This window comes from Hyperolius riggenbachi, chromosome 6, assembly GCF_040937935.1.
Source record: "Hyperolius riggenbachi isolate aHypRig1 chromosome 6, aHypRig1.pri, whole genome shotgun sequence".
Classification (NCBI taxonomy): Eukaryota; Metazoa; Chordata; class Amphibia; order Anura; family Hyperoliidae; genus Hyperolius; species Hyperolius riggenbachi.
In genome coordinates, this window is record NC_090651.1 from 224,181,519 (window position 1) to 224,196,378 (window position 14,860).

Consider the following 14,860-nt stretch of genomic DNA (forward strand, 5'->3'; position numbering starts at 1 on the left):
TAAATGTTCTGTGTTTGTTTGTTTGTGTACCAGGAACTCAAAACAGACAAAAGAGTGGCTATGGAAGAAATTTGAAGACAGGAGACAGAAAGAGACACAATTCCTTGGTATGTATAAAGACAAAAAGGAAAGTCAAGAGCCCACAATAGTGTAGTAAGTTCACAACAGAGCATATAGGACAAAAACATGTATGAAATGATACTCACAAGTCTGGGTTACCACCAAGGTAACCGCAAAAAAGGCAGGTGGGGAGATTAGCCCCGACCCAACTCGGGTTATGAAGTCGTTCTCTGTAGTAAGGAAAAAAAAGGGGATATCACACCTCCACCAAAGGGGGGCAATATGCAAATAATTGATCAAGGAACAGTGGCACCAAAAAGGATACAACGTATTAAATACAGTTTAAAAAAAGGGGGGGGGGGTAGACTTCCCTATTTAAGACTCGTTACCAGAACCTGACCAATTGAGGGAGGCAAGTCCACCTCCACCTCCCTTTTTTAATACAACTTATCCTTTTTGGTTATGCAGCTATAGCAGAAACTCAGGAGATGCTCAGTTTTGCACAGGCAGAAGTTTGGGGCATCATAGTTCTTCCAGGTTCATTCCCATAACCTTACATAATAACAACACTACAGAAACTCAAAAAACTCACAGTAAGGACTGGTGCACACCGAGCGGCCTTTTCAGCGTTTCTGCAGCCCCTTGCGGCTGCGGATACGCTTGGTCAATGTATCTCAATGGGGTGGTTCACACCAGAGCGGGGGGCGTTTTGCTGAAACGCATACTCCCGGGGTGAGGCATTTTTTGGATTGCGGATGCGTTTCTGCCTCAATGTGAAGTATAGGAAAAAACGCAAACCGCTCTGAAAAACGCCTGTTCAGAGCGGTTTTGCCGGCGTTTTTTGTTACAGAAGCTGTTCAGTAACAGCTTTACTGTAACAATATATGGAATCTACTACACCAAAACCGCTACACAAAACCGCAAAACGCTAGCTGAAACGCTACAGAAAAAGAAGAAAAAGCGTTTCAAAATCTGCTAGCATTTTGCGGATCTGCTAGCGGGTTTTGGTGTGCACCAGGCCTAACTGTTATAGATAGAAAATGTGAAAAGCATGGCTTAGGATTTAACTCCAAAATCCTGTTCCATGTCTAAAACTCAGAGTGAGGACATACTGCAGGGCACAGACAAACCAGCCAGTCAGGTTTTCTGCACCCAGCTATGTAGACAGAACACGAGACAGCTCCGCAGAGAGTGCTATTTTTACACTAAGTGTTTGCATAAGGCAAAGATCAGGAGGAAACTCCTCTACAGCAAACTAACGGCAAACAGAAAATATTTATTTCCACTGCCAATAAGTGGCAAATAATTGTACAATATCCGTATACCGTTCCTAAATCGATCAATGCTTCAAGAGTCAAAGTTGTGCTTACAGAGCCAAAAATGTCAGAGTAATGCTTCATACACACTTGAGATAAAAGTCTTTGGAAAAGGCAAGATCACAGACCAATTTTACCCCATTCCATGTAGTATGAGAGCCACACTCTACACAGTCTATTCTATGGAGCTGAACTCCCCATCAGATAAAATCTTTGCAAGATGCTGCACCCAAAGATGCCCGTACACAGAGCCGGCACAAGGTCCTCCAGCACCAAAGGCTGAGACACCAAAATGCGCCCCTCCATCCCTGCCACCCGAGCCATCAAACACTGATTGCTATTAGACTAAGAGGCGCCACAGGGCCCACAACCTCCCCAACACCTTAATATCTAGTTATCTGGCTTGCAATCACTGCCATGTATCCCCTTTTCTTATTTCTTTCTGCTTCAAACCCAATTAGGAATGACAGCTGAATGAATTCTGTGCCCCCTCCTACACTGCGCCCTGAGGCTGGAGCCTCTCCAGCCTTTGCCTCGGCCCTGCCCGTACACACTCAAAAGATCATTATCTGTAAAAGATCTGTTCCTGCAAAAGGCATTCATAGTCTATGAGATCTGCAGATCATCATACACACCTTGTTTAACAGACTTCATCTGCATATCTGGCAATCATCTGCAGATCTGAAAATCCATCCTGGTGGATCTGATCTGCAGATGATTGTCTGTTAAACCAAGTGTGTATGAGGATCTGCAGATATCATAGACTATGAATGCATTTTGCAGGAATGGATCTTTTGCAGGAACAGATCTTTTGCAGATAATGATCTTTTGAGTGTGTACGGGCATCTTTGTGTGCAGCATCCTGCAAAGATTTTATTTGATGGGGAGTGCAGCTCCATAGAATAGACTGTGTAGAGTATGGCTCTCATACTACATGGAAAAGGGTAAAATTGGTCTGTGATCTTGCCTTTTCCAAAGACTTTTATCTCAAGTGTGTATGAAGCATAAAGCTCTTGTAACAGCGAAAAAATTTACAAGCACCCCTCCCCATAAGAAAAATAATAGTTTGAAAGATGTACAGTTAAGCTATATATTTTAAGAGTTTAATAGCATGAAGGAGGGCAACGCCAGTGAACTCCAGTGGAAATAATGTATTTTATTATTATTTAGTATTTATATAGCACCAACATCTTCTGCAGCGCTGTACAGGGTATATAGTCTTGTCACTAACTGTCCCTCAGAGGAGCTCACAATCTAGTAATGTAGAAATATGGCAGTTGATTTTCTAACCTACTCATACAGATGCTCAGTTATGATCATTTTAGTTTGAGTGTTGGCACAACAGTTTAGGAATGACAAGTGAACAGGGGAAAGCCAATGACATTGGGATTGGAAGGATAAATGAGGGATGGGTGGCCATGAGACCTAGAGGATACAGACGGACGCAGCAACGCAGATGTGACATCATGCATTGGACAAGAACAAAGCTGTACAGCTGACCACACGCTCTGTTGTAATGCAGAGGCTGAAAGAATGGCACAGAATTGATGGGGGCGGGCAAGCGGCTGTCGCTCAGCAAAGTTTATCAGCCTGGAGGATTGCTGGCTGGACAGTGGTCGGGGGCTGCTGTACACATGAGGGATTATTGACAGAGGTGGTCGTTATTGGCCGCCTCAGCCGACTTGAATCTAGCATATGTACGGGCCTATGGATGGTGGTTAGGGAGATTAGATTGTAAAGCCTTGTTTGACGCTTATCAGACAAGCGTCTAGTTTATATACAAGTGTCCCCAGCAGTTCCCCAGCAGTTGTTGGCAGAGTGCCTCCATAAAGCTATGTACCCACCTGGCGATTTTCCCGACAACCGGCAATTTTTACACAACACCGCCAGGTGGGTGCAGAAGCACGACTGCGAACGTCGCATAGCGTTGCGCGATGACTAAAGACTAACAGCGGATCGGATCTTTAAGATCCCCGACGACACCGCGCAAAGTACTGCGATTGCTGGAAGTCTAGCTCATGTCGCCAATGTTTACGTCGCGTGACCTCGCGCTTAACCCGATAGGAAGAGGTGTCGCTAGCGACCGTCATCAAGGGGACGTCACAGGACCCGTTGAGCGGTGATTACGCAGGTTAAGTCTTATACACACGCCAGATGGTTCTCGGCCAAGGCGGCTGATCACCACTGCTGTAAATCTAGCTTATGTACAGCAGTCCATATCCTGATGTGTTGCTGAGTGATCCAGAGAGCAAGCCCATTGTTCTCCCCTTACCACTTCCACTGGAAGCTGCTCCGTCACTTGCCATGCTTCATCCCTACTCCCCTCCCATAGCAACAGATGTGACGCTCTGCTATAGCAAGGCAAGAAAACTGTAAAGCACTTAGCTTCTGAATTATCACCCAAAGGATCAAGTCCCAATCTCTACAGGTGACAAGCGTTGTGCATTTTAGGCATCTTGCACATTACATGCGATTTAGATTTTTTATACGATCCGATTTTCGATTACGATTAAAAAACGTAGCAGCATGCAGTACTTTTTTTTTAATCGGAATAAAAAATCGGATTGTATGAAAAACATCGGAATTGCATGTAGTGTGAAAAAGGGCTAAGTCTCACTGACAGTGGGTAATATGATTTATACAGAGAAAAGTATTGCTTTGATAAATGTATCAGTGCTATATATGCATGTATAATATCTGCATGAGAATGTGAGCATTTCTGTTTTTCTAAAGACAGTTATGGTAAATGACCTAAAAAACTTCTCCAGCTCTCCAGGATGCAGATTAGACTAGTGGAATAAAATACAGGACGGACAAAAGGCAGTGGAGTGTAGGGATGATCTGTGAGAGCAAATCATGTCTCCTTGCATTCGACTTTCATGTAAATGATATGCAGCTTGAACTTGGACCAATAAAAATTGTCAGGAAACGATTTTTATTGGTCCAATTTCAATCTGCATATAATTGAAACACGAAATTTGATTGCAAGGAGAAACTACTTGTATCTCATTAATCACCCCTGGTAGAGCGTAACCTATTTCAAAATCTAAGTGCATTTGCGGCGCAGAGGGGACACCGAGGTATGACCTTTAGATGGGAACATGCCTCTGTGTCCCATTTGTCACGTGAAGAACAATCCCGGGTACTATGTACACACATGCTTTGGCCAATTACTGGCCAGAAAGTTTATTTGTGAATATGTATGGTATAGGCGTTCCCAGACACAGCTGACAGCATTGATAGTGCTGTCCATCATGCTGGATCATTAATGACCGACCTGTTTTTTTGTGTGTTCCTTACAAAGCTGAGTGAAACCCCTGATGTGCATGGCAGGTAGGCAGAATCAGGAAATCGCTATGCAGTCTCTCTCTCTCTAGTACCCCTCTGCCAGCAGCCCAATCCAATGTTTAATCTATTAAAATATTGGTTTATGTATTCCTGCCTTCAAGCTGATTTTCTGTGAGCAGCTCAACTCCATACTTAACAAATATTTCACAAAGACAAACATGCTTTGATCTTCAGAACAGAACTGCAGCAGGAGTAATAATTAACTGGGCACCCAGTACAGCAATGTAAAAAAAAAGAAAAAGAAAAAAAAGCCTTTAGTATATTCCTGGCTCAGAGCACGGTATCAGATTACACCACATTGTCTGCTGCACAAAACACCACAAGGGAATTCCTGAAGAAAGAAAAAACGCCCACACAAATGTTGACACAACAGCAGGCGCCAAAGCTTAGCAAGAAAACTGAATTCTTTTGCCCATTTTACAATACACCACCGTACAATCCAAATCATTTTACTGAGAGGATTGACAAAGACTTAAGATCACCATTACCTGAGCTGGACTGTGGAACAGTCTTATGTCTGTAGGCAATGGAGAACAACAAACCAATTTTAGGAAAGGAGAACAGGAGTGGTTGCACTTGTGTACCCAGTCAATACTGTGATGAGCACTGTGCAGTAATAAAGAGCCGACAGGTCGAACATATTTCTATTTGATCTAACTTCAGTTATCTGCAGTCTATTTGCATCCCATTCTTAATTTCTTGTTTTTAATATAGAGTCGTGCCCCCAGCCCCACACCCAGTGGAGTAGCTAAGGAGCTGTGGGCCCCGATGCAAGTTTTACAATGCCCCCCCCCCCCCCTCCAAACACTCTATACAGAAAAATTGTTATGGCACACCAAAGCTTGCCAATGGCAACTACAGTGTCAGAGGGGCAAAAAGGGGATGGGGAACAGTTTGTTGATGATTACCGCTATGCAAAGTATCTATAGGTGTGATAACTATGAGCACAGGACCAATAGAGAGCTAATACTGAAGTTGAGGGATGTCCCTTCGAGGCCCCTCTGGCCCAAGGGCCCCCGATGCGGTCTCTACCTCTGCACCCCCTATTGCTATGCGCCTGCCCACACCCTTTGCAGCTATAGGGGCTTTAGCTTTTCTCTGAAGGCTTTCCACAAAGATTGACCATTTTCAGGACAGCATTTAAGAGGCTAGGCACTGATGGACATAAAGGCCTTGCTCCTAGTCTCCACTCTAATTCATCCCAAAGGTATTCTATTGGGATGAGGACAGGGCTCTGTGCTGGCCAATCTGGTTCCTCCACACCAAATTCCCTCCTCCATGTTGTTATGGACCTTGCTTTGTGCACTAGCGCCCAGTCATGTTAGGCATTCCCAAACTATTCCACAAAGTTGGAAGCATGAAATCGTTCAAAATGTCTTGGAGCATTCAGAATTTCTCTAACTGAAACTAAGAGACCAAGTCCATCCTGAAAAATAACCCCACGCCATAATACCCCCTCTACCAAATGATATACTTGGCACAGTGCAGTCAGGCAAGTACTGTTCTCCTGGCATCTGCCAACCCCAGACTTATCCATCAGATTGCCAGACAGAGAAGCATAATTCATCATTTCAGAGAACACATCATCACTGCTCTATAGTCCAATGGCCCCACTCCATTCTCAGCGCACTGTTCTTTAGGTAATCTGAAGGCCATACAAACTTTGTAGGTCTGTAGATATTGACTCTGCAGAAGGCTTGCAGCATCTGTGCCTCAGTACATGCAGATTCTGCTCTGATTTTACGTGGCCTACCACTTTATGGCTGAGTTGCTTCCACTTTCTAATAATACCACTAACAACTAACTGTGGAACTTTTAGAAGCAAGGCCATTTCACAAATTGAATAATTGCACCGGTAGCAACTTATCATGGTACCTCACTGCGATTCACTGAGCTCCTGAGAACGACCCATTGCTTCATAAACATTTGCAGTAGTCTGCATGCCTAGGTGCTGGATTGTATACACCCTGTAGCCATGAAAGTGTTTGGAACACCTATTCACTGATTTGAAGGGACATCCAAACACTTTTGACAATATAGTCTATATCATAAAGGTAGTCATACACTTCAAATGCGTTGTCCAATCTTTTAAAATGTTGTAGAAGGATTAAATCTACTGAAAATCTATTTAGGGCTCGTTTCCACTATCGCGAATCTGCATGCGTCCAACGCATGCAGATCCGCACATGTAATACAAGTGGATGGGCCTGTTTCCACTGTAGCGTTGTTGAGGTGCGTTTTTTTCAGCGTGAAAAAAACGCACAAAAGAGCCAACGATTTCGCCTGCGTCGGGAATCCGTGCGAATCGCCGCTAATGTATTTAATAGTAAAAACGCATGCATTTGTTACATGCGTTTTTACCCGCGATTTCGCGTGCGATTTCGCACCTTTTTCAATTTTATTTAGCCCTGGCAGTGTCATGGTTAATTTCGCATGGCACCCTGCCATGCGAAATCGCAGGCGAAATCGCGGGTAAAAACGCATGTGGAAACGCATCCGCATGCGTTTTTACAAGCGTCGGAATGCGGCCGAAATCGCGTCGCAACAGTGGGAACGAGCCCTAAAACTGAATACTCTCTTGATCGATGTTCATCTAATTTATCAGGAAAGGCCATTCCTCATTGAGCAGAAAAATAAAAGTTTGCTTTCTTAAAACAGAAAGAATTTGCGATAATTCAGGTTGGAGTGAGCTTGAGATGTCTCCCAGAGCATCACTGCTGAATATATGCAAATTAACCATTGTACCCTTAGAAGCTAAACACACCTCCAGAACCGCTGGAATGCAATGATGTGTCAGCTTGTTAATTTGTACAGAGCCATCAGAATCAGAATCAGAATCTTTTATTTCGCCAAGCACGACTGGGTCATACCCGGAATTGGTTTTGGCAGGTAAAGGGCTAATGTGAAAAACAAGACATACAATGCAGACGATTTATAAAGAAGAATACAGCAGCAGATAGCATAACAAAAACATATCAAGTGTGAGGAGAGTCCATAGAGTTCAAAGAGTTGACAGCTGAAGGGAAGAAGCTGTTCCTGTGTCTTGTGGTCCTGGTGTAGATGGACCGGAATCTCCGGACCGAGGGAAGTTGACTGAAAAAGCTGAACCCGGGGTGAGAGCGGTCCTTGATGATCCTCAGAGCTCTGGAGCGCAGTCTGGAGTTAAAAAGTTGATCCAGGGAGGGAAGAGGTTTGCCAATTATCCTTTCCGCTGATCTTATGACCCTCTGTAGTTTGAGTCTGTCGATGGCGGAGGAGCCAGTGTACCAGACCAAGATGGAGGAGCAGAGGACAGATTCAATTGTGGCGGTGTAGAAGCTCGTCAGAAGTTCATGGGCCATGCCGAAGTTCTTCAGTTGGCTTCTCCAACATGTATACAGACTGTTTCGGATTGTTTGATCCTCATCAGTGCATGGCATGGATTAATTTGGCTCTATGCAGTAGGGCTTGTAACACCGAGAGGTACTTATTGAGCAGGTATGAGCAAGGGGAGAGGAATGCAATGGGGAAAGGAGTGGTACACAATCTATGGCTGCATTAGCTCTGTACAGCATCAGGTAGTACAAAGCTGGTGGCATCTCAGACATCCAACAAAGCTAACCGGAACAACTGTGTACTCAGTCCGCTCTCAAATTTCAAAAGTTCTGTTCTAATGAAGGCAGGGTATTTTAAGAGGTTTAAAAAAATAAAAAAATGAATCACTAAATATTAACCCCAGATTTATCAGCAGGCATGTAACTACAGGCAGCTGATTAGGTCTAGCCCAACCCCTTCTACTGCTGTCTCAATTCTGATTTTTTTTAATCTTTTTTTTTTTACAAGGAAGTTAGCTTGTACACAATTCGTTGTGCCTGTTGCTGCTTATGTAATATGGGACTCCTAATGTTTTTTTTGTACTGTGTTTATCAGCATAAAGGGCTGTGACCTAGGATGTACCATCTGCTGAGGGGTGGAGTTTATGGCTTACGGTATTCTATGTCTATAGGCTCCTGGAATGTAAATCCAGCCCTGCTAATTGTAGAGTGGGGGTAAAAAAAAAGTGTCTACTGCCTGTTTTCATAACCTGCCAGTAGAGGTCACTGTTTCCTTTTATAAGAGACAGACAACATCCAGGCCTCTAGTACTTCAGAGGCAGAACATCTATTGAAGAATTGGACTTGAGTGCTTTCCTGCAGCTTTAGAGTCAGTGCCAGAAAAGTTATGTCTGAATGCTACTATTTTTAACTACAGTGTAAAGTGGGCAACTTTCCTGCATCTATTTACCTGCATGATGAAGGCAGCTGCCAATATCCACTTAATTTAATACAGCTGACAGAATTCACAAGAGCATCAGTAATCCTAAACACTTGTATTCACTAGAAGGCTGAATGACTCTTCTGTGGTGACACGTGTCTGACCTGCAGGCAGCAACAAGTGAAGACAGGCAGTGTTGTGACTGACTGCTGGGAACATGTGGTAACAGGGTTTTTAGAATTCTCTCAAAATAAATGCATTTTTCTGGAGGTAAATATGATTGCATATTTGGGCAGCACGGTGGCGTAGAGGTTAGCTCTCTCGCCTTGCAGCGCTGGGTCCCTGGTTTGAATCCCAGCCAGGGCACTATCTGCAAAGAGATTGTATGTTCTCTCCGTGTCTGCGTGGGTTTCCTCCGGGCACTCCGGTTTCCTCCCACATTCCAAAAACATACGGATAAGTTAATTGGCTCCCCCTAAAAATTGGCCCTAGACTACAGTACTTACACTATATAATATAGACATATGGCAATGGTAGGGATTAGATTGTGAGCTCCTTTGAGGGACAGATAGTGACAAGATATATAAATATATATACATTGTACAGTGCTGCGTAATATGTCGGCGCTATATAAATACTAAATAATAATAAATTGCATATGCAGAACTATGACCTGCAAGCACTAGGCGGTGCTTCATACTTTCAGTCCATTTACAGCAGAAGTACAATAATCATATTACTTCAGACTACAAAAGCCATGCATATGAATAAATATGACTTGCTTGCACCCGGTGGTACTTCATAGTGCCAGACTGTCAGTCCATTTAAAGGGGAACTGAAGAGAGAGGTATATGGAGGCTGCCATGTTTATTTCCTTTTAAGCAATACCAGTTGCTTGGCAGTCCTGCTGATCCTCTGCCTCTAATACTATTAGCCATAGCCCCTGAACAAGCATGCAGCAGATCAGGTGTTTCAGAATTTAAAGTCAGATCTGACAAGACTAGCTGCATGCTTGTTTACTACTATACTACTACAGAGAAATAGACCAGCAGGGCTGTCAGGCAACTGGTATTGATTAAAGGAAATAAATATGGCAGCCTCCATATACCTCTTACTTCGGTTCCCCTTTAACAAGGGTTAAGAAAAGGAGAGGGAAACCTCTAGATCCTAATGGAGTCTTTCCACAACGTCCTCTGGTCAGCAGAAGGAAATTTGGGCGCCAGTGGCTAGTGGACAATTTTGGTGCCCCATTGTAATAATAATGCAAATACTGTTAATACGGTGCCCAAAGCAAAAATGTGGGTGGTGGATAAATATCGTTTTCAACTTTAGAACATTAACGTTTTTAAAATATTTTCAAAACTCAAGTTTTTGTCATATATTGTTTGTATGTACAAATATGTTATTTCTGTGTTTGTAAGGGTGTTTGTGCTGGGGGGTGGTAAGGGTGAGGGGGGTCTTAGGGTAAGGCACCCCCAGGGTGGTCTTAGGTTTAGGCCCCACCAGGGGGGTCTTAGGGTTAGGCACCACCGGGGAGGGGGGGTTCTGTGTCAGCATAGGGTTAGGCACCAGCAGAGGAGGGTCTTAGGGTTAGGCACCACCAGGGTAGGGTTCTGTGTGAGAGTAGGGTTAGGTTAAGCTGTATTTTTCAATTATGAAACATTTTTTAAAGTAAATACCTTTTCATTTTCATTTCCCGTCTGTTTGAAAACGGTAGTTATTGTTTACATGTTTTCAATTTCAACCCGTGCCCAGCTAGCCACAATATTTAGTTTATTCCAATTTCGTCTACCACCCACGCCCATTTTTACTGGCGCCTCTATTTCATGCACACCCTTGGTCCCCCGTTGCTGTTTGTGGACCCTCTAGTTGATCTAGGCCACACTCCTCTTCTGGCATGAGCAGCACCGGCTTACTGCACAGGTGCGGCCCTACTCAGGGCAGCACAGTGGTGTAGTAGTTAGCACTCTCGCCTTTCAGCGCTGGGTACCCAGTTTTAATCCCAGCTAGGCAACCACTTCCATACAGTTTGTATGTTCTCCCCATGTCTGCGTGGGAATGGTCCAGGCACTCCGGTTTGCTCCCATATTCCAAAAACATACACATAATTGAATTGCCGTGGTAAGCCTCATTGGGACCAAGAGGCTTGCCTCTTTTTAGGCAAGTACATGATTTTGTACCCAAGCTTCAGCTTTGAAGGTACCATTTTGATTATACTCTTACCAAATCCATGTAGTTAAAGGGTAAACTGAATGAATGTACTTTGCATGGATACTTTAGGCAGTCCCTCGTATTACATAGACGTGCTAAGATTGTACAATCAAGACGGTTTTCTTTAGTGTGCACCTTTACAACTGCAGTGCAATAATATTACTTCAGACTACACACTGAGGGCTAAAACCCACTAGAAGCCTTTTATAAGCGCTATTGATTTGAAAAAGCTCTTGCTAATGCAATGCTAATAGAGGATTTTTATAAAATCACATCGCTCAAGTGGGTTCACACTAGGCCTGAACGAGTTTAGGAAAGGATTGAATTTCGCGATTTCTGCCATAAATTGCAATTTTGATTCGATTCACGATTTTCAATGGACAACGATGAATCAGCACACTGATGGCAAGTATGAGTTCCCCTAGTATAGGTAGCCACGTATAGGTGACCCCCAGTATAGTTTAGCCAACTATAGGTGCCCTAGAAAAGGTTTGCTAGCTATAGGTGCACCAATATAGGTAAACCAGCTATAGGTACCGCAGTACAGGTTAGTTTGAATGGGTGCTGCACTACAGATTAGCCAGTATAGGCAGTGGCGTCCCTACTATAGAGCGGAGGGGGGCGGGGCGCACCGGGTGTCAGACACCCAGGGGGGTGTCGCCACGACCCCCCACAGCAGCACAGCAGGAGGGAGAAGCAGGGCTAGAAGGAGGGGCTGTGGAGGCAGCGGTGGGGAGGGGGGAAATATCCCCCCCCCCCCTCACTCACCTGGGACCCCTCCTTCTGCCTCTCTCTCCCCCTCAAGAATAGCGGCGAAAAGTGCGGGGCGGCCGGAGGCGTATGGACAATTACTCACCTGATTTCCGCGTTCCAAGCGGAGACATGTAACGTCTTGACGCTGCGCTCCGCAGCGTCATGACGTTACAGGTCTCAGTCTTCAATGCCGCCTACTGTGCTTCCTGATTAGCGGAAGCACAGTGGACGGCATTGGAGGCGAAGACCTGTAACGTCATGACGCTTGGATCGCGGAGATTAGGTGAGTAATTCTCTGTACGCCTCCAGCCGCCCCGCACTTGTCGCCGCTATTCTTCCCCAGGTGAGGGCCCCGCACTTGTCGCCGCTATTCTCCCCCAGGTGAGGGCCCCGCACTTGTCGCCGCTATTCTCCCCCAGGTGAGGGACTCGCACTTGTCGCCGCTATTCTCCCCCAGGTGAGGGACCCCTCCACAGCCCCTCCATCTAGCCCTGCTTCCCACTCCTGGGGCACCTACACTGGGGGCAACTATACTAGCTTACTGGGGGCAACTATACATATTGGGGGCAACTATACTAGCTTACTGGGGGCAACTATACATATTGGGGGCAATTATACTAGCTTACTGGGGGCAACTATACATATTGGGGGCAACTATACATATTGGGGGCAACTATACTAGCTTACTGGGGGCAACTATACTAGCCATACTGGGGGCAACTATACTAGCTTACTGGGGGCAACTATACTAGCCATACTGGGGGCAACTATACTAGCCATACTGGGGGCAACTATACTAGCTTACTGGGGCAACTATACTAGCCATACTGGGGGCAACTATACTAGCTATACTGGGGACAACTATACTTACTGGGGGCAACTATATTAGCTATACTGGGGGCAACTATACTGGCTGGGGCAACTATACTAGCTATACTGGGGGCAGCTATCCTGGCTGGGGGCAACTATACTAGCCGTACTGGCTGGGGGCAACTATACTAGCCATACTGTCTGGGGGCAACTATACTGGCTGGGGGCGACCATACTAGCTATACTGGGGCAACTATACTAACTTCATTGGGGGCAACTATACTAGCTTACTGGGGGCAACTATACATATTGGGGGCAACTATACATATTGGGGGCAACTATACTAGCTTACTGGGGGCAACTATACAAGCCATACTGGGGGCAACTATACTAGCTTACTGGGGGCAACTATACTAGCCATACTGGGGGCAACTATACTAGCCATACTGGGGGCAACTATACTAGCCATACTGGGGGCAACTATACTAGCCATACTGGGGGCAACTATACTAGCCATACTGGGGGCAACTATACTTGCTTACTGGGGCAACTATACTAGCCATACTGGGGGCAACTATACTAGCTTACTGGGGGCAACTATACTAGCTATACTGGAGACAACTATACTTACTGGGGGCAACTATATTAGCTATACTGGGGGCAACTACACTGGCTGGGGCAACTATACTAGCTATACTGGGGGCAGCTATCCTGGCTGGGGGCAACTGTACTAGCCGTACTGGTTGGGGGCAACTATACTACCCATACTGTCTGGGGGCAACTATACTGGCTGGGGGCGACCATACTAGCTATACTGGGGCAACTATACTAACTTCATTGGGGGCAACTATACTAGCTATACTAGGGGCAACTATATTACCTACACTAAGGGCAACTATACTAGCTATATTCGCGCGCCGTGGGTTATAGCCACACCCATTTTTTTTCTGGGGGGTTGTCTTTTAATACCCAGCACCGGGTGTCAAATGCCCTAGGTACGCCACTGAGTATACTGTAGGTGCCCCACTACAGGTTAGCCAGTGTATAGGTGTCGCAGTACAGGTTAGCCAGTGTATAGGGGTCACAGTACAGGTCAGCCAGTGTATAAATGCCACATTACAGGTTAGCTAGTATAGGTGTGGCAGTACATGATAGCCAGTATAGGTGTGGCAGTACAGGTTAGCCATCCAAATTCTCCCCCCCCCCCCTTGTGTATATAGGCAGATCCCTCTTTAGGGTATATAGCCAGATCCCCCCTCCCTGAGTGTACATAGCCAGATCCCTCTCCCCTTAGTGTACATAGCCAGATCTGCCCCCCCCCCCTTAGTGTATATAGCCAGATCCGCCCCCCCCCCCCCTTAGTGTATATAGCCAGATCCGCCCCGCCCCCTTAGTGTATATAGCCAGATCCGCCCCACCCCCTTAGTGTATATAGCCTGATCCACCCCACCCCCTTAGTGTATATAGCAAGATCTGCCCCCCCCCCCCCCTAGTGTATATAGCCAGATCCGCCCCACCCCTTAGTGCACATAGCAAGATCTGCCCCACCTTAGTGTATATTGCCAGATCCGCCCCCCCTTAGTATATATGGTCAGATCCCCATCTATTTTCCCCCTTGCCGCTGCTACCTGTTCTCCTCCCGGCCTCCTCTTCTAATCCCGGCCCCCTTCTTCAGTAAAGTTCCAATTTGATTAGGTCCTCACCGCATTGCAATGCCGCGCGGTGAGCCAGAAGAGGGAACGAGTGTACACATAGTAACGAGGCGCCTGTACCAGGAAATGTGACATCACTTCCTGGCGATGGCCAGCGTTACTAGGAAACGCTCGCTGCCTCCACCGCGGCTCACCCCGTGGCATTGCAATGTGGTGAGGCATGAGAAATTTAAACTTTACTGGTGGAGGGTCCGGGAGCAGAGGAGGAAGCCGGGAGAACAACAGGTAGCAGCGGCGAAAACTGCCGCTTTGACGATCTGAAGATCGTCTTGGGCATGATCATGATTTTCGGTTTAAAACGTTCAGCTCTAGTTCACACCCATAGCATTACATTAGCAAGAGTTTTTCAAATCGCAAGGCACTCAGAAAAGCGCTCCCAGTGGGTTCCAGGCCTGACTCATGTACCCCTCCCTCCTC

General features: G+C 45.7%; 1 protein-coding gene across 2 annotated transcripts in view; it reads right to left on the minus strand.

Annotated features, from left to right (window-relative positions):
- LOC137521345 (2,7-anhydro-N-acetylneuraminate hydratase-like) overlaps positions 1 to 14,860 on the minus strand; it is a 272,083-nt gene that overhangs the window by 58,217 nt on the left and 199,006 nt on the right. The window contains exon 14 of one of the 2 annotated variants that reach the window (XM_068240477.1): positions 213 to 290. The exons of the other annotated variant lie outside the window; for it this stretch is intronic. Within the exon in view, the coding sequence (XP_068096578.1) occupies positions 276 to 290 (15 nt within the window). The 3' untranslated portion in view covers positions 213 to 275. Of the gene's footprint in view, positions 1 to 212; positions 291 to 14,860 lie in introns of those variants that run through there. 2 annotated transcript variants of the gene reach the window in all.